Source organism: Abramis brama (genome assembly GCF_963993115.1).
Source record: "Abramis brama genome assembly, chromosome: 25".
Classification (NCBI taxonomy): Eukaryota; Metazoa; Chordata; class Actinopteri; order Cypriniformes; family Leuciscidae; genus Abramis; species Abramis brama.
In genome coordinates, this window is record NC_139987.1 from 6517109 (window position 1) to 6540296 (window position 23188).

The window sequence follows — 23188 nt, forward strand, 5'->3', positions numbered from 1 at the left end:
TAATATTTAATATTTATATTTTTACCACAATAAAATTAAGCGAGTGTGCCTAGTTACATTTGGGATCGTTTTACTTTAAACAGCGATAATTGCATACATTGCTAAAACAAGATTATCGTCGGCTTTATAGTTTCATATCCTGTCACGGAGACCGCTGAATGCGCCGTAATTTATTTTAAAACACAATCGCAATGTTTGCTAGTAACATTATCACCATTAAAAGGAAAATTATACCAAATGTAATTGAGACGCATAGGGCTGTGCCGGTCAGTGTGACTAACCACTTTTTTGCACATATGAATGTTTTTAGATATGAATATTAGGACACGAGTGAAGTACAGTACAAAACTTTGTTTACAAAATAAATAATTGGTTAGCAGGCAAATGTTACATCGCGAACAAGGAAACATTTTGATTTACGCCGAATGAGAGATGTACGTGAGCCCATACATTTGAATTAAGCCATACGCGGCTTTGTGCTCTGTTTTGCAGGTTGGTCACTTGAATTTCCACGAATTTTACAATATTTTCTGAGGTATTTCACTGAATATGGAATCTCTTGTTTCTTTTCCCAAATCCTCAGCATTTCACCCTATATTTTCGCTTATTTTCTTCCTGTCATTCACTTTCAATCCATATTTTCATATCTTTTACTGTAGTAAAACAAAAAAAAAGCTGTAGACCATATACCTTTTTACTTGCCAAAACAACAAATAGCATTGTTAGCCTAAACTAACCTAACTATTTTATATAAATAGCCAATCTTATCTAATGGGTTTCAGTCTTTTATTAGAAAGAAGCGAGACGACCAGAGGCAACGTTAAACGTATAAAACTTCACAGTACAGTGAGTAACAGTTAGGGCTGCATGATATTGAAGAAAAATGTGATAACTCATTAAATAATGTGATATTTGATATGCGATACGATAATGCTTAAAAAGTGTGTAAAATAAACTTAAATTATCTTTAAAATATCTTTAAAATTATATAACCTACATACGTGTTCACATTCACATCCTCACATTCATTCACATACGTGTTTCACATTCTTTTTGTGATAAGAAAACATCCCTACAGCTTCTGAAAGTGAACAGCAGTGTTTTACTGTAGCATAAGAAGTGTTATTTTAACATCAGTGTAAACCACGGGGTTCAGGGGTTCAGAGGTTCAGGTAGGCCTACGTTGGGTTTATTTAACAAAAGAAACTGAATAATCAATTGTAAAAATAAAACACTGCTTAGTTTTCACTGTATGAATTAAATATATACTGATTCTTATTAAAGCTACTAAAGTTATTTAACCAAGAGCAGTGAGTGATTTTCTCTTTGTCTTTTGTTCATGATCACGATATATACATTTGCGATATTTTGATAATTTCTATATAATGTGCAGCCCTAGTAACAGTACTACAATAACCGATGTAAACAACTGTTTGTCTGCCATTCTCCCTCTGTCTGACGTATGATGTCTGCGTGAACAGGCAATGCAAACACACGCTGACTGATAGGGAACACATGCTATCATTTCATTCAGACAGAATGCAATGATTGAACGAACATTTTATGGTCCTACGCCTTCCACAGATGATAATATAAAAGTCTTGCTCGTACAGTTTTCAGTTGCTTTGAAATATTGGGAGAAAACATTCGTGTATGAGACAAGAAATGGGCTCTGTCCAGCTTGTGTCCCAACGCCCTTTCAAAGCGCAGAGCCCAATATATGATGAAATAATCATTTTTGTAGGGAAATATAATTAAACTTGACATGCTCACTAAATTTCGATTGCTTTCCATGTTCAAAGACTTTGTATTGTTTAAAATGATTAAACTGTCATCAACAAATAATCGATCTTCGATGAATCGTTAGCATCCCTACTCTGAATAGACAAAGAGGTTTAAGAAAGAAAACAACCCTGCTTTCTCATCCACATTATTCAGCCATTAACAATCCAATGCTACTGCTAATCATATAAAATGCATCAGCCATTACTTGGCTATCGAGCGGCTCTCAGGATCTCTGGGCCGTCTACATTCATTAATGCAGAGTACCTCATGATAGAGTGTCATGTGTCCTCTCTCCTTCCTTGTACAGTGGAAACGTAATTATAGCCTTTTTCCAAGAAACTGTTTTGCCGTCCAAAACAAATTCTTTGAATCTGGAAAGATGGCACTTCATATCGGAATGGAAATTTGTTGGTAAGATTAAGTAAAGCATGTACTAATTTAATGCTAAAAACTGTGAACAGCATAGTCCAAAAAATACTTGACCAGCCTGATCGCGTGGATTCCTATTAAAATGACTGGATTTTACAACAGTAAATGTGAATGCACATTTAGATCCATATTCAGATTCAGCTTTTATTCTGAGACATTGCTACATGTAATACGCCTATTATGAACACACGAAGACATGTACATTCTTTAACTGGTAACCTCATCTACAAATACTGGAGATGCTCTTGCCATTTACTACAATGAACTTTAGTCATTTCTGACGGTGTTTTAACCATCCCAGTTATTCTTGAACAAAAATCAAAAGTCACAGCTTAGAAAACTAATATCACATCTCTCCTCAACAAATAGCTTAAGGTATAGGCCTACTCAAGGTTAGAGGTTGAAAAATCATTTGGATGAATTATTCATTGAATTATTCATCCAACCAAACAAAATACTGATAATGGAGAAGATGCATTAGAGTCACACCTTTGCTTTGCCTCATTTGATGCCTCTGGTGCAGTGAAAATGAGGATGGGATCTGTATGCCTACCTTAGTGATAAGTGTACGGTACTCCTCCACCAGATGGTCATTGTTATGACATCCAGCCAGTAGCTGCCACACTTCCCCTCTCAAGGCCTCCGGGACACCACTGCGGACCAGCGCCGGCAGCTGTTTGGGTCGCACGGCCAAGTTCAGATGCCTGATCAAACATTACAAAACCAACAGGGACTCGTGGTTACAAATTAATTACAACACTTACATTTTAAGACAGTCCGTGTTGTGTCTGCACAGTGAAACACTGAGGGTGTGTTGTGAACTTGTAACTTCGTATTAACCCACAATGGGCCTCATTTATGAAAGGAACTTGGCATTTATCAATATGGATGTGAGCGGAGGCTACAATCAAATCTCACGTCAGGTCTCAGCTCGTGTACGCGAGTTTTTGAGTTAGCGTGAACTTGCGTGCAGCATTGTAATGTCGAGTCCGAGAACCGAAGCTCAATAATCGATTATTAACCATTAAACAACTAAATTAGCATTTATAATGTTTGTAAATATTTTGTTTTATTTATCTGTATTTATTATACATATAAATTAATTTAATTGTTTGCAATTATGAGGTTAACAGGTGTTTTTGGAGTAAGAACAATTTCTCTTTCATGAGATTACTTCCTCTTCTTGGTCGTGTTACGTTTCTGCATGTCGTAAACTCGTCGTAAAACGTGAATTTTTAGGGGCGTGATATTTAAATGACGATTGTTTTCAGTCACCACAATTATCAACGTATTATCATACGTACGATGGGATTGGCGACTGTTTCATGAATCACACGTGAACCCTGTCGTATATTCTGATGTTTTTGTCCATGCAATGAAAGCCATTGGGGTCCAAAACAACATTTTCATGTATAGTGACCCATTTATACTGTCTGAGAAAACTATTAAGCAGAATATTACACTAATGTTCAAAAGTTTGGGGTTGGTAAGATTTAATGTTTCTGAAAGAAGTCTCTTACACTCACCAAGGTATTTATTTAACCAAAAATACAGTAAAAACAGTAAATATTACTGCATGGAGACTATATAAAGTATGAATTAGTGATACTCGTTCTGCCTCACAGACAGAAGTGACATTCTGATTGCATATAGGACGTTTTACTAAAGATATGCTTATATAAGACCATGTTAACCTGCTAGAGGCACAATCTCTGAATGTGGTCTGCATGTTTACCAGCATTTATTTGTATTTGTTTATGGAATGTCTTAAATGTCGCTGGTGCCCATTTTCCTTGCTGATTAAAAGGAAAGTGCATATTTCCATTGTGTTGTAGTGTGCACAAACCTTCCCTCGGGGATTTGTACGACTGATTTTACTCTGCCAATCACTCTAAACTGACAAACTCAATTGGGATTATAACTGCAAACTGTTTCCTCTAATAAGAACTTTGTCCAGTGCAACACATTGTTTTATTTATGACATGACGTTATACTGTCATAAGCGTGAGACACGTGTTGTGCAAATACAAAGTCAGTAGAAAAGTGTTTTTTGTTGTTGTTGTAGGAAATAGTAAATGTGTTTATTAATGCAATATACACCAGGCCCTTAAACCAAATGTTCTTAAACAGGGAAGCACTAACATCAAAGGCCGGGGCTCCAGAGGCTGTGCAGTCACTTATTTGACCTATTTATCTCACACAAAGGGATTTTATTCGCAAATGTCATGTGTGTGAATCGATTACTATGAATGTAATGTATTTAATTAACTTGACCAACCAAAACGCTTTATGCCACAAATTCGATGAAAGGCATCTGTACATTTTCATGCATAGTGACCCATTTTTAAGCAGATTTGAAATTTTTTTTAAATGTTTTTTGTAAGAAGTCTCTTATGCTCACCAAGCCTTCATTTATTTAACTAAATAACTTTTCTTAATATAATTTATTATTTATTATATATTATTTTAATTTTTCAGCAGCCATTACTCTAGTCTTCAATGTTAAGTTGACAGCATATTGTTATTATAAATACAAAATTAGATAGATAAATCAGAATAGAAAACATTTTCAAATTAAATGTATTTATTATATATAAAAATACATAACATTATAAATTAATATAAATATTACTAAATATTTAACAAAAATAAAGTTTATTTATATAGCACATTTCATAAACTATGGCAATTCAAGTGCTTTACACAGAAAGGAATTAAAATAATCACAAAATAACAGTAAGTGTTTTTAAAATATATATTGTAAGCATATGCATTAAAACTTTTAATATCTTAAATTTCCCATGAACTATCGATCACTCCCATTGTGGACCAAGTTTGAAAATATCTGAGTTAATCATCAGCTTCTAGGGGTGGAATCCAACCACCCAGAACACCACTGAAACGAAGCATGACTCACATTTTATTTACACTACCAGTAATTTTCATATTTACGGTCCATTTTCCAAACTAGAGAAGTTTAGAGTTAAAATGGTTTGAAAAATACTTTGTGAAAAAAATGCAAGGGTGATCAATACACAGCACTTTAGTCAATTACTTTAAAGGGGTCATGACATAAATCAAATTTGCCTTGATCTTTTGACATATAAAAGGTCTTTGTACCATTAAAACATCCTACAAGTTTTACAGCTTAAAACATCCTCATTATAAACAAAGCATTTATTTAATCGAGCTCCGAAAATAGCTTGTTTTGATATTGAGATATCCGTGACATCACACGGGCAAATACATTTGCATATGACCGCCTCCAGAGCAAGACACTGACGAATAGTTATACATCATCACACCATAGGCCCCGCCCACTGTCACTCAGTCGCTTAACCGCTGACATTTACCTAAACCGGACGCGAGCGTCACTTCAAAAGCAAATAGAGCCATTATAATAACTGACGCTGTCTACACTGGATAAAGTATATAGATGTGAGTTCAGTTTCTGATGGACTTCACACACTTGAGTCTGCCGACACCAGGACAAATGGAAGAGTGAAAGAACAAATCGCTTTGACGCGTCCAGTTTAAACAGATTGTTTGTGTCTCTGTACAGACTTGAGAAGGATCTCAGAGTTGGAAACAAGTGTATTGTTTATTTTGATGGCGTCCCGGATCGTGTCGAATGATTATATGTTTGTTCAGAGCATTTTCTTTTGTAAATGAGGCGCAGTGTAATGGAGAGTTCGCAAAGAAGCTTTAGTTGAAAGATGAAGCAGCAACTGTATTGAATCTGACAGCAGCTGCATCACAAACCATAAGTAAAAGATTTCATAATGCTTTGTCTGTAAATCGTGTTCAATGGCGAGTGTGCGTTGATACTGTTTCCTGTGCAATGACGTCAAAATGAAGGTTGAAAATAATTGTTTTTCCGCATATATATATAAAACTTCATTAACATTATAAGTGAACCTCAAGGAACATATTAAAAGAATTAAAAATCCATGTCATGAGCCCTTTAACAACAGAATGACTGTAAATCTCATCTTCCAAACAAGGAAAGCCAAGGGCTTAAAGAGGAGGAAAATTAGGGACTAGATGCAGATGTGAGCACAACACACACAAAGAGACAGCTGTGTTCTTCAGGGTGCAGAGACAGTCGCAAGCCTGTAATTAAATTCCTGGGGCTTTTAATTGAATTCATCTCGAGGTTTTGATTAACAACAATAAGAGTAATGGGAGCGGGAAATAATCTTAATAAGACCCTTATCTGTATTTGACCATTCCCTCATCCCCCAGTCTCTTCTAGAGCTCTACATTAAAATATCTCTCTCATTTCCCTCCCATGAATGACTTCTTAAATTAGAAATGGTGTGTGTGTGTGTATGTGTGCATGTAGAGATATTTTTATGGTTGGAGATAGAAAAAAAAAAAAAAAGATTGTGTGGGACGGGCGCTCTTGATTTTCGGCCTGTTTTCTGGCACTTCTCTGCATAGAAGGCATAAGGCAGCAGTTCAACACTGTCAGGAAGAAAGAGGCGGACAAGACAACCTCTAATCTAAATGTGCATATGCTAATGTGCAACTATTAATCTCTACAGGATTCTGTACAAGCTTTGTATCCGTGCCACGGCTCTTTAAACAACAGCATTGTGGCTCAAAGAGTACTTTTTTCAGCAAATAGTTTCTTAAATTTACACCTGTGGCTTGACTAAAATGAACACCTTACAAAATGCAAGTAAATAAAAAATAGATTTACTACTTTTTGTACTATATTTTTATTCAGCAAAGTACATTAAGTTTATCAAAAGTGACAGTAAAGACATTTAAAATGTTACAAAACAGGGTTTTTCCTGGCTCAAAACCAGGCGGAGATGGTAAAATCCTGATAATGTATTTTAATAATAAGATAATTAAATTTGTATTTTTCATAGACCATCAATATCGCCTATTGTGTTTCCCACAGTATTTTTGTGGGTGGAGCTCGGTACCTCTAGGGAGGTCTGGGAAGAAGAAAATTTTGTACATTTTAAAGATAAATTCATTAATCTGGTGCACTTTGAGTCACCCGAATCCGCTGTTAAAAATAAATAATCCACCCAGCAACTGCCCAAACTATGATATTCTTTGATTTAGATATCTGCATCTGATCATCACATTACAATTATTCAAATTCTTAAGCATGATAATATGGTAACATATCACACTGAAGTAGGCTGATGTAAAATGAACATTTATTTAAAATAAATGTTCTTCTTTTGGCAAAATTACATTTCCTTAATAGCCTAAACAGAGGCTTTACTCCCTTCAAACTTAAATTGTCAGTGTTTCATTACATCACTGTTGGAAAACACTCTAATCAGAATAATTTCTTTAACCTTTATAAAGGACATTTTTTCCCAAATTTTATTAAATGTATGCTCCATCTTTCATTTCAAATTCTTAAATTTGATCAATACATTCAATTAGAATAATAAGACACTAGGCTGTTACCAGTCAAATTAAATAATTTACATTGAAAAATTACAACTGTATTAAATGAGATTATGAGATTGTTTAAAATATTTTTTGAATATACAAAAAAAGAATTGTTGAAAAGAATTATACTTTGAAACTAAACCACCAGTAGGTGGCGGCAGGCGACCGTCTTAATGGGCGAGTCATTGAGTCATTCATTCAAACGATTCGTTCAAACGACTGATTTATTGAGAATGAGGCAGTTTATGAATGGGTAACTGAATCTTTGACTCAACCGATTCGTTCAAAACGCTGAATCATTCAGTAATGAAACACGGCGGAGTGTTCCTGTGAGATGCGGTACGGTTCTGCTGTGATCTTTGTTTGGAACTATTTTGCATCTAAAATGTAAGTGACTTAATTTTAACTATTTGTTTATTGAACTGTTATGAAATCAGTGTCTCGGTTGAAGCAGCACAACTGTATAATAATCAGAAATGTTTCTTGAGCATCAAATCATATTAGAATGATTTCTGAAGGATCATGTGACACTGAAGACTGGAGTAATGATGCTGAAAAATCAGCTTTGATCACAGGAATAAATTACATTTTAAAATAGAAAACAGTTACTTTCAATTGTAATAATATTCACATTATTATGTTACTGTATTCTTGATCAAATATATGCAGTCTTAAGTGAGTATACGAGACTCTTTCAAAAAAATCTTATCGAACCCCAAACTTTTGCTAATGTTAGTTAATAAAAATGTTCATGTTCATGTTAGTTCACAGTGAATTAAATAACGTTAACAGATACAACTTTGGAACTTTGGAAAATGTATTAGTAAATGTGTAGATTAACATTAACTAAGATTAATAAGCGCTGTAGAATCATTGCTCATTGTTAGTTCATGTTAATGTAGTTAACTAATGTTAACAATTGAAACCTTATTGTAAAGTGTTACCAATATGGTAATATATTTAATAATAACAATTTTCTGTTGTAATTTCTTCAGTTTCACACATTTCAACCCAGAGCCTTCGTTTCCACTTGTTTTCAAAGCACTCACCATTTAGACAGTAAATCTCCCCAAGTTTCCAGAATCTTTTCGCCACATTCCTTAGACACGTCTCCAGATCCACTCAATAACGGCTCATCATTATCTGTGAGGACAGTGGGAGAGAGAGAGACACGTTTCTGAGGTTCAGGAAAATATTCACACATGCTAAAGTATATGAATTCCTGCAGGACTCCTGCGGTTATGTACATGGCGATGAGAATGACAGCCGAGGGCCGCTCACCTTCCTCCTCATCATCCTCCGGAGGGGAGGGCACCATAGAGCCGGCCGTCAGGATGCCGGGGCTCGCTGTGGTCTTCCTCCTCTCTCTCTCCGCCTCGCTCTCTAGACTCACCACTTCATACAGCGTGTCTGAGTTACTCTTCCTCTCCTTGTTCTCCATCTGAGAGCAGAGTGAAGGCACCGTTACACACAAATCTTTTACAAACCAAAGTCTCCATAAGCTCATTCATACTATGTCCTTGTCTCAAAACCTAGCGAGCACGCAGTCCTCCTAATGGGAATGATGGCTCAAATTGTTGAAAGCAGAAGTGTGACATTTTGGCTAAAACTTGAGTTTGTTAGCTTAGCTGTATTTAGCAAACTCAGTGGGTTTTAGTGGCATATAATTTTTGGTTCTCCATCAAAAAGCCCTGATCTGTGCTCATCCTCACCTGTCTGAGTTTGAGATAGTAGGTCTCGGTGTAACTGCGTTTGCTGAAGGGCCAGAAGAGCCTCTCGCTGGGTGAGCAGACTCGAACCCGTGTCTCCAGCAGGAACCTCACGGGCTCCTCCACCTCTGTGATCACCAGGTCCACCGCTGTCGTCATGTACATGAACTTATCTGTGTCACACAAGTGAAACAACAGCAGACGGTCATCAGAGCGTACTCGTATTTAGATGAGTTCATGCATAATGTCATTCACAATCATTTCTTGAATTCCAATAAAGTTTGTCTAATAATAGCAATAATAATAATTGTCATTTCATTATTATTATTATGATTGCTGTAGTTGTTCTTAGAAAAATTAAATAATAATAATAATGAAATTACAAAATTATTATAATAAAAATTATTTTTACGATTAAATAAAACTCTATTCTATGTGAATAGAAACATTCATGGATTGAATGCAGATCAAGAACTTCAAACATCAGGAAAAATTAATTGTTACAATTATTATTATTATTATTTTTAGCATTATATATTATTAATTGCATCAACAAAAACAATAATATTTTAACAATTTGTTTTTTTTACATCAATGTACAAAATGAGCTAAACAAATTAAATTAAATAAATTTTATGTATTATTATTAATAATAATAATTTATAATTTTATCATTAAGTACTTTGAGCTGCATTCATTGCATGAAAGTTGCTATACAAATAAAATGTATTTATTTAATACAAATAATTATAAGTGTTAATAATTATAAGGTGTTATACAAATAAGATGTATATGTCTTAAAACTAATAATTTTTATTATTAAATATCTTCAAACCTTAGCGAATTTTTTTTTTAAACATTTAAAGTGACAATATTTTAAAAAAGAAAAAAATAAGTGTGAAATGGAGGAGAATAAATACTATTATTAAACAGATCGTTCCGGTCCTTGATTCTGATTGGTTGAGCCGCGTTCGAACATAAACCTGTTGTATTGCTTTACTGTACAACAGTGCTCTAATCTGATTGGGCAGGCAGCGCTCTAAGAGTGTATGATTTGAGTGTCTAATTTCAGTAGGAATGTTCCACATTTTTGGGGCTCAATGGCTAAATGCATCTTCTCCAGATCACTTATGGTTTGAATTCCAATTTTCCAGAAATATCAGCATCAGAAGACCTCAAACAATGATTTGGAAAATAATCTCCTGCAAACTGAGCATGTGTATGGGTCTGTACCTTTAGGCGTCTCCTCATTCACGGCCTGAAACTGAGGAGTGTTGGGATTCCAGCTCCCTGTGATGATGTAAGACTTCCCATCAGAACTCTTGCCCATTGATTCCTAAGAAATGAGGAGAGCCAAGACAAAGAGAGGATAAAACAAAAATAAAGTCAAACATAATCATGAGATCACAGAAACTGTGGTTCATTCACAATGAATTAACCGACTATGGGCAGTCCCAGCCAAAATCCTCACTGCTGATCACTGGCATTGCCTACAGAACTAACATGATGGAGGACAACACTTCCAGACTCATGAGGACAACACTTCCAGACTCATGAGGACAACACTTCCAGACTCATGAGAGCATCATCACATGGGCCAAGCAAGAGCTGTTTCACAACTGATATGTTACACGGTTTAGTTGTAGCTATAGGACGCATTTCACCTAAAACATTGTGTCTGTTAGTCCCAAAGAAATGTTTGGCCACTTGTCTCACATGTATCCTCTTGCTTGGTCACTGACCACAGGAAAAAAAATACACAGACTTTCAGAGAAATGGAATTCATAACATTTTACAAATCAAGAATCCTGCAGACTTTCCTAAAAAGTCAGTGAAGGATATGCAGGTAAAAGTCGACAGATTCGGTCAGGGCCTTGAAATTATGTAGCCCGATACACTCATTTGGATATATATATATATATATATATATATATATAGATAGATAGATAGATAGATAGATAGATAGATAGTCATAACACAACAAGTCATAATATACAATATTATTTAAATTAATTTGGCTGCACACTTTATTTTCATTTTCTTTTCTTAGAATAGAGAACCTTAAGTGTATTAGTTACAAAAAAACTCAAAAAAAGTCACATTCTGTAAAATTAATACAGAATTAATTTAGAATTTTGCTATTTTTGTTAATTATGTTAATTAAAATTAAAATGTATTTTAACATGACAAATTGACTTTTTTTTAATGAATCATTTCCTTTAACAGCTAAAATTGTTTAATTTTTACAAAAAAAAAATATTACTGTGAAAACCTGTTAATTGTAGCATATAAAAATGAAAGAAAAAAAATAGACGAACATTGCATTATATGTAATTTTACTTTTAAAAATATTGTTTTTGCAAGTAAAAACTTTGAATTACCATATAATTTACAGTTTAAAACAGTAAAAGGACATTACCAAAACTCCACATATGATTATATTTTATGCAATTAGTTTTGTTGAATGCAATATACATTCAAATGTTTTGCTACATTCTGTTATTTAGTTTATTTTTACATTATTTTAGTGTCATGTGTGTAATTTGATCTACATTGTGATCAGAGTTTGATTCAAATCTAGGATAAAGCAGTGTTTCTCAACCAGTTTGCAAGACTCTTATTTTGAAATACATGCGTGACAGCTGTTGACTCTTCTGTCAGACGCAGTTTAAGTAAAGAGTGCCTGTCAGATTAGTTATTTTCAGGCTATATGTCAGTGTCATTATTTTACGGTGTCATTTAACTTCTCTCACCTCCGAAAAATGAACTTTCCAATCCTTTCAGATGTTATTCTGTGTGCAAATGAGAAGACGCATGCGGTGTATTCTTCACTATTTAAAGAGCAAATGTAATTACTAGTTATGTTGTTAATTATTAATTAAATTGAAATATAAAATTATCAAAAAGTACCAATAAATGATGTAACTGGTACGTTGTGTTAGCTGGGAAGGATTTGCATTCAGGTATGATGTTTATTCTATTCTTCAGGATCAGTGTTCATATGTTGATCACTTCGGGTGTGATGCATTTTGAATAGAATTTTTTTTTTAACCAGATGTTTTATGAAGAGAATGTGACTTGAATCATATTGTAGTTACGAAATCGTGAATTGGTCAATCGTTCTGGAAAAAAAAATCTAGATTTAATTATTTTGCCATATCGCCCAGCCCTACGGATAAGTGGAGTTAATCTAGTCAAAACTAGAGCTGAAGGTTTGTCTTGCGCCACCTACCAGGTCGAGCAGGTGCATATCACTGTTCTTTACGTTCTTCCCCGGGCTCAAGAGCAGACCAAAACACCTGAAACACAAACACGTTCCTCACTGCAACAGAACCACAGAGGAACTCCGCATATTAACTGTAAAGCTGCACGGTCGCACACACATCTGAGTGCGCTGAGCTTGAGGAAACATATATAAACAGAAAAGCACAGCTGTGCATTCAGGAAGGGTTGGCTTCAGTTCAACACAACATCAGTCACCATGGAGAAAAACCATCCACCATTTTCTCATGGCCCGAAAGGAACACTTAAGCTCAGAAAACACATAATTCAGTGCATGTTTATCATTAATCATTAATAAATGAGAATTATTGGCTGTAACGGGAGACACGGGGCTCTTCTGGATGAGGATGTCCTCTCAGTGGAGAGAGCCCGTGTCACTGTGTAAAGCACGTACCTCTCGATCGCCAACTCTTTGTTGGACGTCTGCTGAACGTAGATCACGATCTTTTTGTCCATGCCTGGCCGCAGTTTAAAGCTCTGTCTGTCCTTGTCCTTTGATACGGCACTGATGGACACAAAGAAAGTTTTTAAATGCTCACTAGTGTGAATCTCCCAGATTTCACCTCAAAATGACAAAGATTTAGTTATTATTTTGATGACGCTTAAGCATATTTTCCAAAGATATTCACATTATTCTCAATGGTGATTCTCATCAGATGCTCATTACTGTTGTAAAACAATTTTTTTAAATGAAATTATCATAAATTGAAGATAAAACCTTGATGTGACATTTTGATCAAAAATTATGATCTGTTCTTATTAGGATTATAAATACGATTATAAAATTAGATTATTTTTAGTCAATTGCAGTTGATAAGATATTTTTATGTTTTTGAAAGATGTCTATTTGACCAGAAATACAGTAAAAAGCTGCTTAATATTTTTGTGGAAACCGTGATACATTTTCACATTTTCTGTGATGAATAGAAAGTTCAAAAGAACAGATTTGTAATGTAAATGTCTTTACTGTCACTTTTAATGTGTCCTTTCTGAATAAAAGTTTGTTTTAATTTAAAAACTCTAAATATAAATGGCAGTACATATATATTTAGAATAGTCTTAGCAAAAGCGAAGACTAAATCTTTGTAAAACTGCATCCCAATGGAGCGAAAGGACCTTTCAAGGTAATTCTGTCATTTTCTCCTGTTGTTTTTATCCAAAGTGACTTGCAGTCCATTTATAACAGGGACAGTCTCTCTGGAGCATCAAGCTCATGCTGATGGAGACGCTGAGGTTATTTTGGGCACTTTAGCCCTTTCTTTAAATACTTTTCTCTCTTTTTGCCTTTTCTGTGCAGCATTACAGTGTAAACACACTATATAGGCCGCTAAAAGGTTTTCAAACTGCTCTATTTTTAATTAAACTGTAATATTATAATTAATACTCAAAATTATAATATTCCACACATAGGGATCTGTGTGTCAGTGCGTGTTACACTGAACAATGCTTCTTTACAGATACGTTAACGAGTCGAGAAAGGTAATGTTTCCTTTGAAGCGAGCTCTTTCCACTGCAAGTCTGCAGCAAATCTGTGTTAATAGAGCTCTGTGCAGGGCGGAGGAATGAGGCGAAGATGTAAGGGATGATAAATGACAGGAAGCATGTGTCGACACTTCAGAGAAAGAGAAGAAGAGGTGGAGGAACTGTAGATTTTTCTATTTTTATCGTTTCCTTCATCAAAACAGGGCTGATTACTTCCGAAGGCTGGATAGCAGAAAATAACACCTAATTCAATTATGCCGTTAGAGACGAGACCTCCGGGGTTAAACACGGATATGTGCGGGGAGGAATCGGGAGACCTGAATGAACTTTAATGGAGGGAGAGAGGCAAGGCGATTCACCTAAACGTGCCCTTCCCATCATCCTCTTTGATCTCCAGACTGACGGTGAAGGTGAAGACGTCGCTGTCTGGCGTAAGGGGCGGACCCTTGGCTGAGAGTGGCGCTTTATTGGCTGATCGGCGGAAAGCTGTGGCAAAGCTGTAGAGTATCCGGCTGACCTACAAACACACACACACACACACACATCTCAGTGATTGGAGTCAAAACAGTCTACAGTGACACAGACTGTATTACAGTGACTCACAGCCGCGCTGTTCTCAGGTTATCAACACACTCATTAACACACAAAGATAGAAATAGAAATAAAATCCTTCAGGATCAGTGTTCATATGTTTTGGGATATTGTTATAGGGTACTGTGGGCTCCAAGGACAAATTAGTGGAGAACCACAGGACTAGTGTTTCTAAGTCAAAAAATTCATCACCTCCAACACAGCCATCAAATATGTGTGTACATGTATTCATCACTGTTCATCATAAATTAACAGCTATAAATATTTGAATGTGAAGTGAGAATGAGTCCATGAGTCTAATTGCTCAGGTTACGTTGAAGCGCATCATTCTACGTCCAGGATGTGCATAAGCGGTTTTGCGTTCTATGATGGCTTTAATAGTTTTGTACTATAAAAGGTTTGTTATACAGTTACACCGTTCAAGGCTGCATCATATCATGCATAATAATAAATTAATTTAAATAACAATAACGGATTTGTCTGCATGGCTGTGTTCTCCCTAAAGCCAAGCATGTCTGTAAAAGAGGAACCGGATCATTTTGGGAGCATTTGGGGATAAATTTAACTTCACAGCTAAGCTTGACACACAGAGAGGAAACAAAAGGTCTGATCACAGAACAAATACTAAAAACATGTGCGCCCCCTTTAGACTAAACCAGAAAACTGCAAGCATTCTATCAGCAAGAAAAAAATTCATGATACAAGCACATATCTCATGGAGAACAGGTCCAGATTATATTTGACCCCAAAATAATCGAAAGAAAATTTTTAGCGTTGTGATTTTTATCACAATTAAAATACATTGTCGCCATTATTATAATTTTTCAAAAAAATGCTTGTTACCATAATACCAAAAACCTTAATTATTTTTTCTAAAAACAGTATTAATTAAATACAGTAAAACAAAATGCATTTTAAAAATATTTATAAATTATTTTTTCCCCAGTCATAACAATATCGAACATTGGAAAATCTGCTTAATTGTCATGAAAATAATGTCACATTGCAAATAATTCTTAATGGTCCTAAAAAAAAGGCTACATTTTTACTACGGAAAATATATTTTAAATATCATTTTTATAAAATATACTTATACATTTTTTTATTATCATTATTTTTATTTTTATATTTCAGAGTGAAATATGACCTGGACATTTCTTGACAAAAATTCCCTCACAAACTTCCTTAACCAATCCATGTGTAGAGAGCAATTGTGTTTGTCTCACCGCCTCCTGGATCTCACAGCGGAAGACGTGGATGCGGAAGATCTCGGAGTTGTAGTGGCTCTCGGTGAAGGCGAAGCAGTCGCTCTCCGGCGTGCCGTCGTGGCCGCGAACACAAAAGAGGATCTTATAAATGGGGTAGTTGGCAATCTCAGTGCTGGTCTGAGGGTCCAGCAGCCTGATGGAATATTCAAGAGCAAGATGCTTTGATGGATCATCTCTTGCGGTGTTTAAACCAATATGTTTCCAGTTAGCTTCACATCGTACCTGACGGTGCCCTCTGAGACTCCGGGCACGGAGAGGGTGACGTCCAGGGGCATCTGGCACTGGCTGCGGAGGATGCTGACCATACGCAGGGCCTCCACTTCACTGCGCGGGGCGTTCACTGATGCGCAGCCTAAATACGTCAGCTTACTGAACACCACGCTGTCCTCGTCCGGGACGGGGGTACCAGGACTCGAGTCAGAGGGCTCATCTACAGGAAGAGATGGGCGGAGAGACACACTCAATCAGAAGACTCTAAATTAAACTTTTACAAAGTACATGTCAACATTTTGGACACGCTTTCTCATAATCTTAAAATCCTTTTAATCTGGATGTTTCTGCTTAAATGTTTCAAATTATTTTTGTACATCAAAATAAATAGTGCCTACATATATACTGTATATGCACCTCGATAAATGACCAGCAGATGGCACTACCTGCATATGCATCACACTGACAAAAAACATGACAATATTTTACTATTGGCTATTTTTGAATTTTCTGAACACACACAAAAAAAATGGCTTTGAAATGTGGCATCACAAGTGGTTAACAGACTTGGTTGTGAACAGGCATGTAAAATCAACATGAAATCAAAATTTACCCCATTTAATTCCATGGTAAACACCATGTCATGTTCAGGTATTCATTTCACTCTAGTTTGCAGATGGTCTGTACAGTAGCAGGGAGATTTTTGTATTTTTTTTACCCCTGTAAGATCTCTCGTTGAGTTCGCTTTCCTGAGCTCCCTGAACGGGCAGCACTATCTGAAGTTTAGGGGGCATCGGGCCGGACCGTGACGGCGCAGCTGTAGTGGGATAGCTGTGGTCACCCCCTATAAGTTGGTCTGGTCCGCCCACCAGTTCAGTTACCGAAGGGTCCATCAGCACATCTTCCAGCTCCTGCTGTAACTCCTGCTCACTGCCGTTCCCCACGATCTGAACACACACACACACACAGACTCATCAGTACAGTCATTCCACGACTCATCTGAAACACATATAGGCTCAATAGCATGAACAGACTGGACAGTACCAGGCCATAAAGATTAATCAGAGGAAAACGGCACATTCAAAATTTCGGCTGTGAGGGACAAACATGTATGTTGTACTGTCAGAAGGTTGTAACCATTTTCACACACACACACAAAAAAGTTTATTGGTCATTAGGAGTAAAAAAAAAAAAAAGTATTTTCATTGTGTCATCTGCAATGGACAACAAATTTAAGTAACCCACTGAACAGACTGTACGTCTATCCCTCACAGCCTTGTTTTCATTTGTGAAATATTAAATTTGGCCTCTACCGCGATTAACACCAGTAACACCACAGCGTCAGGAGGACGTGTCAAAGCAAGCCTTCCAAAACCATTTGTCCTGTTGTAGCGCAAGCAAATGGAGTATGTAGGAGATAGAACCGGGCATCAGTTTCCTGTCGGTGACTTGTCTCGTCACACCGCGCTGCATCCAGTGTAGACAGAATCACTGATTGTAATGCTTTCTATCTGCGTTTGTCACTTGCTCCGCTCGTGTTCAGTGTAGACATGGTGTAAAGCCTATTAGCTGAACATTAGGGCTGTCAATTTAACATATTATTTTAATGCAACAGTATCAAAGACCAAAGTTGTGAGTCTAAATGTGCACATTTAAGGCCCTAATATACACACGGTGAAGTTCTTTTTCATTCTTCACTTAGGGGTAAAAAGACGTTTCAGATATCCGAGCAGCAACATCCTGACACGCGCCACGTTTAGATGAATATGTAAATATGCTCAAGTTCATCTGACCTCGATGGACTGAACAGAAGAAATGAACCGGAGATGATTTCCACATCAATGGAGGCGGAGCCTCAGAGCCACACCCTACTATTACATCATGGACCAATGGTAGTTTGATGGTGTTTACCACTCTGAGTGTACTTTTCTAGAAAGTTCATTTTCACAAACTGTTTCTAACTCCTGAAAACAAACTTCGTTTTGGCCTGATTTTGTTCGAAATTATGTCACACCAGTTCATTCCTCAATTTCGCATGAAGTATATTGGGGCCTTTAGGGACTGATATATGATTAATTGCAATTAATTAATTCCCATATGTCATTTATTAATCTAAATATGTAATTGATTGACAGCCCTATAAATAACACAAAAATGAAAGCTCTTTTTATTTCACATTGGATTTAAAATCAATAGGATCAGTGTATGTTTCTTATTTGGTTTCACTTCAGGAAGTTCGTAAATCAGCAGATTTCTTCAGATTCCTGTTATTGTGATTAGCTGAAGAGACAGAGGGTGTGATTTGTGTTCATTACAGCCAAGATGACGGCAACTGAAAGGAAAGATCTCTGAACAAGCAAGAATTGCATATGCCAATGCCAGGCAGTTCAGCGAGAGCAGATGATTTGGCAAGTGACCGCCACAAAATAACTTGAAATATGCATTTCTGTCAAATGCGTTCAGTTTTCTTTAAAAAATGACAAAAGAGATTTAGCATACAAGCCAGGGGAATCTAGCATGGACTGCTGTACACTGTTGGGACTAAATGGCCTGGAATGAGGTAAACAGTGAAAGCACCAGACACAAAACAAGCCAATAAACATTCTACTGAGCACTGCACAATCACATTATCATAGTCCCGCTTATATCCCACACGCAGCTGCTGTACAGGCCAGTGAAGCCGCCAATCAAACTGATCAGCCAATCAGAAACAAGGCACAAAGACACAGTATCACCACAGAGAAAGAGAGAGGAGTAGATAAAGACTGACCTTAAAGCTGACCCCTTCCTCAGAAATCACCTGTGTAACAAACAGAGTGTTTAAGAGATGCCCACAGGGGTGAGAGAATGGTGATGAATGGGTTAACTGAGAGAGAACGTTCTCCACATCATGACCGACAGATTATAAAAGAAAATGACAACCAGAAGAAACGTCTTTCGCTTTTACCTGCCACAGACTAGGAACATTGCTACATAAAAAGTGATGATGCCCTCTTGTGGCAATAGCAAGTGTTTCAGCCAAATATACCCACCCTCATGTCATTCCAAACCAATTTGACTTTTCTTTCTACCAAGGAACACACACACACACACACACACACACACAGAATGATTTTTGAAGAATACTCACACTGCTCTTTTCCATGCATTTTAAACTCCTTTCAGTAACTATTTCTTGGTAGGGTTTTTTTTTTATAGTGAAAAAATAATTACTGTAAACAGGTTGTAAATGTTGAAGTGCTAATTTTGGGTGAACCATTCCTTAAATACTGAATGTGACAAATGAAGACAACCACAATAGGAAAAAGAACAACATTTTATAAGTTGGCTGGTCCATAGCCATGATCAAATGCAAATATGATTGAACAGACTTGAAATAAACAAATCCATTAAAGCAGAAAGCAAAGGAGTGACGGTGCAATGAACATACAAGCATCATGACCGCAAGATCTGAAAAGAGGGAAGACTGGAGCGCCGTAGTTGAATTCTGGTCCATGAATGAATGAGACCTGTATGGGATGCAACATCCTACTGTGGGCCACCATGACACTATGGAATTAAGGAACTGAACGTTTGTACATATGGCTGAAAGTGCATGTGTAGAAAGTGAGAGGTGGCCAAAGAACACTATGTTGTGTCGTCACATTAGGAGTTTGGAAAAAAATCAAGAGATACTGGAGAGCTGGACATAAGTCTCGGCTAGAGCTGGACATAAGTCTCAGCAGCATTCATGTGGTGTGGTGTGGTGTGGCGTAATGTGAGGAATGGAGTCAGGGAATAGGCTAAGCAGAAAAACATGGAATGAGGGTGACAAGATAAAGTGTGTAGTGTGCCTGTCCTCTTGACAGTGACTGTCAGGATAGATGTGAACATTTAAAATCTCATCAGCACCTTTGAACTAGACAGGTGGTGCAAACTTTACTCGCTAATTACCTTAATGAGGTGATTCTTCAATCAGGGGAACTTTTCTGTCCCCTAAGATGATTTTAAAAAATCATACAAGTTCTAAGGATAGTTAATAGCTATTGTCAGTTTAATTGACTAATTTCTCATTTTTAACCCTCTGTGTTCGTCGGTAAAAAAAAATTATGTTTTGTTTTTTTTAGAATTTTTTACTTCATCGGAATGGTATGAAACTTGGTAAAGGTTTTAGTCCAGTCATTTTAAGCCAAAATGGGGGTCAACCTTGAACAAACTGCAACAGAAGCAAACTCAACTGATTTTGTATCCTCAATATGTCCTGAGTAAGGAGAAAAAAGTCCAGAAGAATCCCATTAGGGGGAAGTTTCGAAAAAGACCCAAATATACCCCATTCATACACCTATTCATGTGAATAGGGTAAAATTTTAACCTTTAGATATCACCATGAAAATTACTGAGTTGATTACTTACATCAAGACAAACAAAAAATGTATTACAAGTACTTTAGAAACCAGCCTTTATTCATTATTATTGCAGAGATGGGGTTTGGGGCTGGGTCCGTGGGACTGTTTCTGGGGATTCACTTTTTATTTTACTTACCTCTTGTCTTCTGCATTCTCCTTACCATTGTCTCCTGTTCTTCCCTCAGACTCGTCCCCCAGAAACAGTCCCACAGACCCAGCCCCAAACCCAATCTCTTAAAAATTAATAAAGGCTGGTTTCTAAAGTACTTCTTCCTGCCTCTATGTATTAATGCTCATGGGTAGCCTAAATGGGTCCCATTCAGACCTGAGGATACAAAATCAGTTGAGTTTGCTTCCGTTGCAATTTGTTCAACCTTTTTTCATAAAATGACTGGACTATTTTGGCACTTGTTGTGTGAACACAAAGAAAATCATAGACATGATACATAAAGGTTAAATGGGCTTGAAAAAAATAGTCACAGAGTCAAAAAATGACCGCAATGGAAATTAATGGGAGATGAATTTCATCTAGTGGAAACTTTTGGTACTGCCGCCAAACAAAATCTGACTGAAAGCTAATTTGTTGAAATATCAAGCTCAAATTTAAACCACAGCTCGTTTAGAATTATGACTTTGATTTTCTTGCAGTTTTAGAAAATATATATTTCATATAAAAATTGAAAATAGCATTTTTATGCATTTTTCATAACAATAAATGTATAATTCAATGTATAAGTTCATTTCAGCAATAATCTGCCAAGTGTCGTCTTTGAAAAAAGATCAAACTTACGTCTGTGCTCTAAAGCATTCAAACTTTACGACAGTTTAAGTTGGAAATATCATTTTCAGGTCTATGCTCAAAAAGTGAATAAATTAATTATAACTACAGCATAAATATAATTTAGTATCATAAAATTCATAAAATATTAAATAAAAACCATTATCGAACTAAAATATAGTACATTCATTGCATTGAAATAAAATACATTTTGACAGACATTTTTGACTGACACGCGAAGACCACCAGAGGTTAAGAATATTACAGTTTTCTATAATTTCTCTTAATTTTCTATAATTTCTCTACTTTTGTGAAAAATCCCCAATACTGATGTAATTTCCATCACACCAAGCAACCCTTAATTGAAGAATCACACATCAATAGTTCCCAAAGCAGAAGATCTCCCTCTCCATTTTCTGTCTACTCTTACCTTCAGTCCTGTCTTTTCATCATCGCTACCATTATTAGTGGAGGGGGTGTCATCCCCCAGGCGGGACACCAGGACAAAGTCCTCACTGTTGAGGGTGGACACAGAGTCGGAGGACACGCTAATTTTCCCCACCGAGGCCTTGTCATCCATGACTGCTAAATCAAGCCAGACGCGCTCATGAATGGCGGTTTAATGAGCAAAATTACCTGGAAAACAAAGAGATGAAAAAGCAATGAGGAAAGGAAAAAAAAAACATGAGAGGAGCTTGAACTACAAATAAAGTTTGTGGTTCTTCACGCTTCACGTTTCAATCATCTCAAACTGTTCTACAAATGGCAGCATTCCCATGCAAAGCTATTTATGGACACATGGTGTCTGCAAAGCAAATTAAACTCAAAACCTTGGCTAAAGGCAGAGATGTGTGCGAGGAAAATATTGTAAAATGATAAAGAAATGGCAGATAAAGTTAGGTAAATGGAAATAGGTACTCATAATATGGGGATACAGCAAGGGTCCAAAACAAAGAGTCACCAAACCAAACGGCAAGAAAATACGCTATACGTGCGTTTAATCAAGCTTGTAAGTGATTTATATTATTATTAAAATACTTGCTGTTTTTTTAAAGCATAAGAAAAGCATCTTATCAACGTGGATATGTTTGCACGAGCTCTGCAATTCATCACTCTAGTAAAGCTTTACCATATTAAACATGAACAACTGTGTCTGTCTCGTTTGAGCAGTACATGTTTTACATTTTTAGTACGTTTGAGTAGTTCGTTTACAAGTACAACTTCATTTTCTACTATAAAGCAGCTCTCCAGTGTGTTCATGTTTTCACTCGCGGCCAACTGACCTCGGCGGCTTAAAGGCACAATATGTAACTTTTTTGCTTTAAAAATAGCAAAAATCACTATATCTCTGTTATATATTTTTTTTAGTTGTTTACTTACATTATCCCGACTGTTTCCAACAACTTTCAAACCAGGAGAAATTTTAATTTAATTCGAAGACACGGCACGTTTCTTTATTTCCGTTTTGTCGGTCAATGGCGTCATATCCGCGTTGTCCCTGGTTTCCGCTCGTGCTGCCATGGTAACCAGAGCTATGAACCAGAGCCGTCTGATACCAAGACGACAGACGTGGACCACTGTAGTTCGCAATGTCTATTTGCACGCTGTTGTTGTTTCGTTCAAACATTATGGACCATGGCAAGCAGACTTTGGATAAAAAAGGAGAACTAAAACGAGAATCAATATCAGCGCGGTGTTTTCGAGATGCCGCTCCACGTCTGAGACTTCGACCGCTCCTACATGTACTTTATTAAACAGGTGAGCACATTTACATAAAACTAATCAATGTTATATAGTTCAACAATGATAAAATGTTAGAATATGATCTGTATGTTATTCTCATGT

The 23188-nt window shown here is 36.4% G+C and overlaps 1 protein-coding gene across 3 annotated transcripts in view; it reads right to left on the reverse strand.

Annotated features, from left to right (window-relative positions):
- rabgap1 (RAB GTPase activating protein 1) overlaps positions 1-23188 on the reverse strand; it is a 93832-nt gene that overhangs the window by 50366 nt on the left and 20278 nt on the right. For 2 of the 3 annotated variants that reach the window (XM_084104123.1, XM_084104124.1), the window contains exons 2-14: positions 21774-21979; positions 18951-18980; positions 16899-17127; positions 16193-16400; positions 15929-16103; positions 14471-14628; positions 13024-13134; positions 12580-12646; positions 10581-10683; positions 9351-9520; positions 8920-9079; positions 8688-8781; positions 2768-2918 (exon numbers count right to left, since the gene is read on the reverse strand). In XM_084104123.1, the coding sequence (XP_083960249.1) occupies positions 2768-2918; positions 8688-8781; positions 8920-9079; positions 9351-9520; positions 10581-10683; positions 12580-12646; positions 13024-13134; positions 14471-14628; positions 15929-16103; positions 16193-16400; positions 16899-17127; positions 18951-18980; positions 21774-21923 (1806 nt within the window). In that variant the 5' untranslated portion in view covers positions 21924-21979. The remainder of the gene's footprint in view (positions 1-2767; positions 2919-8687; positions 8782-8919; positions 9080-9350; positions 9521-10580; positions 10684-12579; positions 12647-13023; positions 13135-14470; positions 14629-15928; positions 16104-16192; positions 16401-16898; positions 17128-18950; positions 18981-21773; positions 21980-23188) is intronic. The other variant, XM_084104125.1, reaches the window with a different exon arrangement.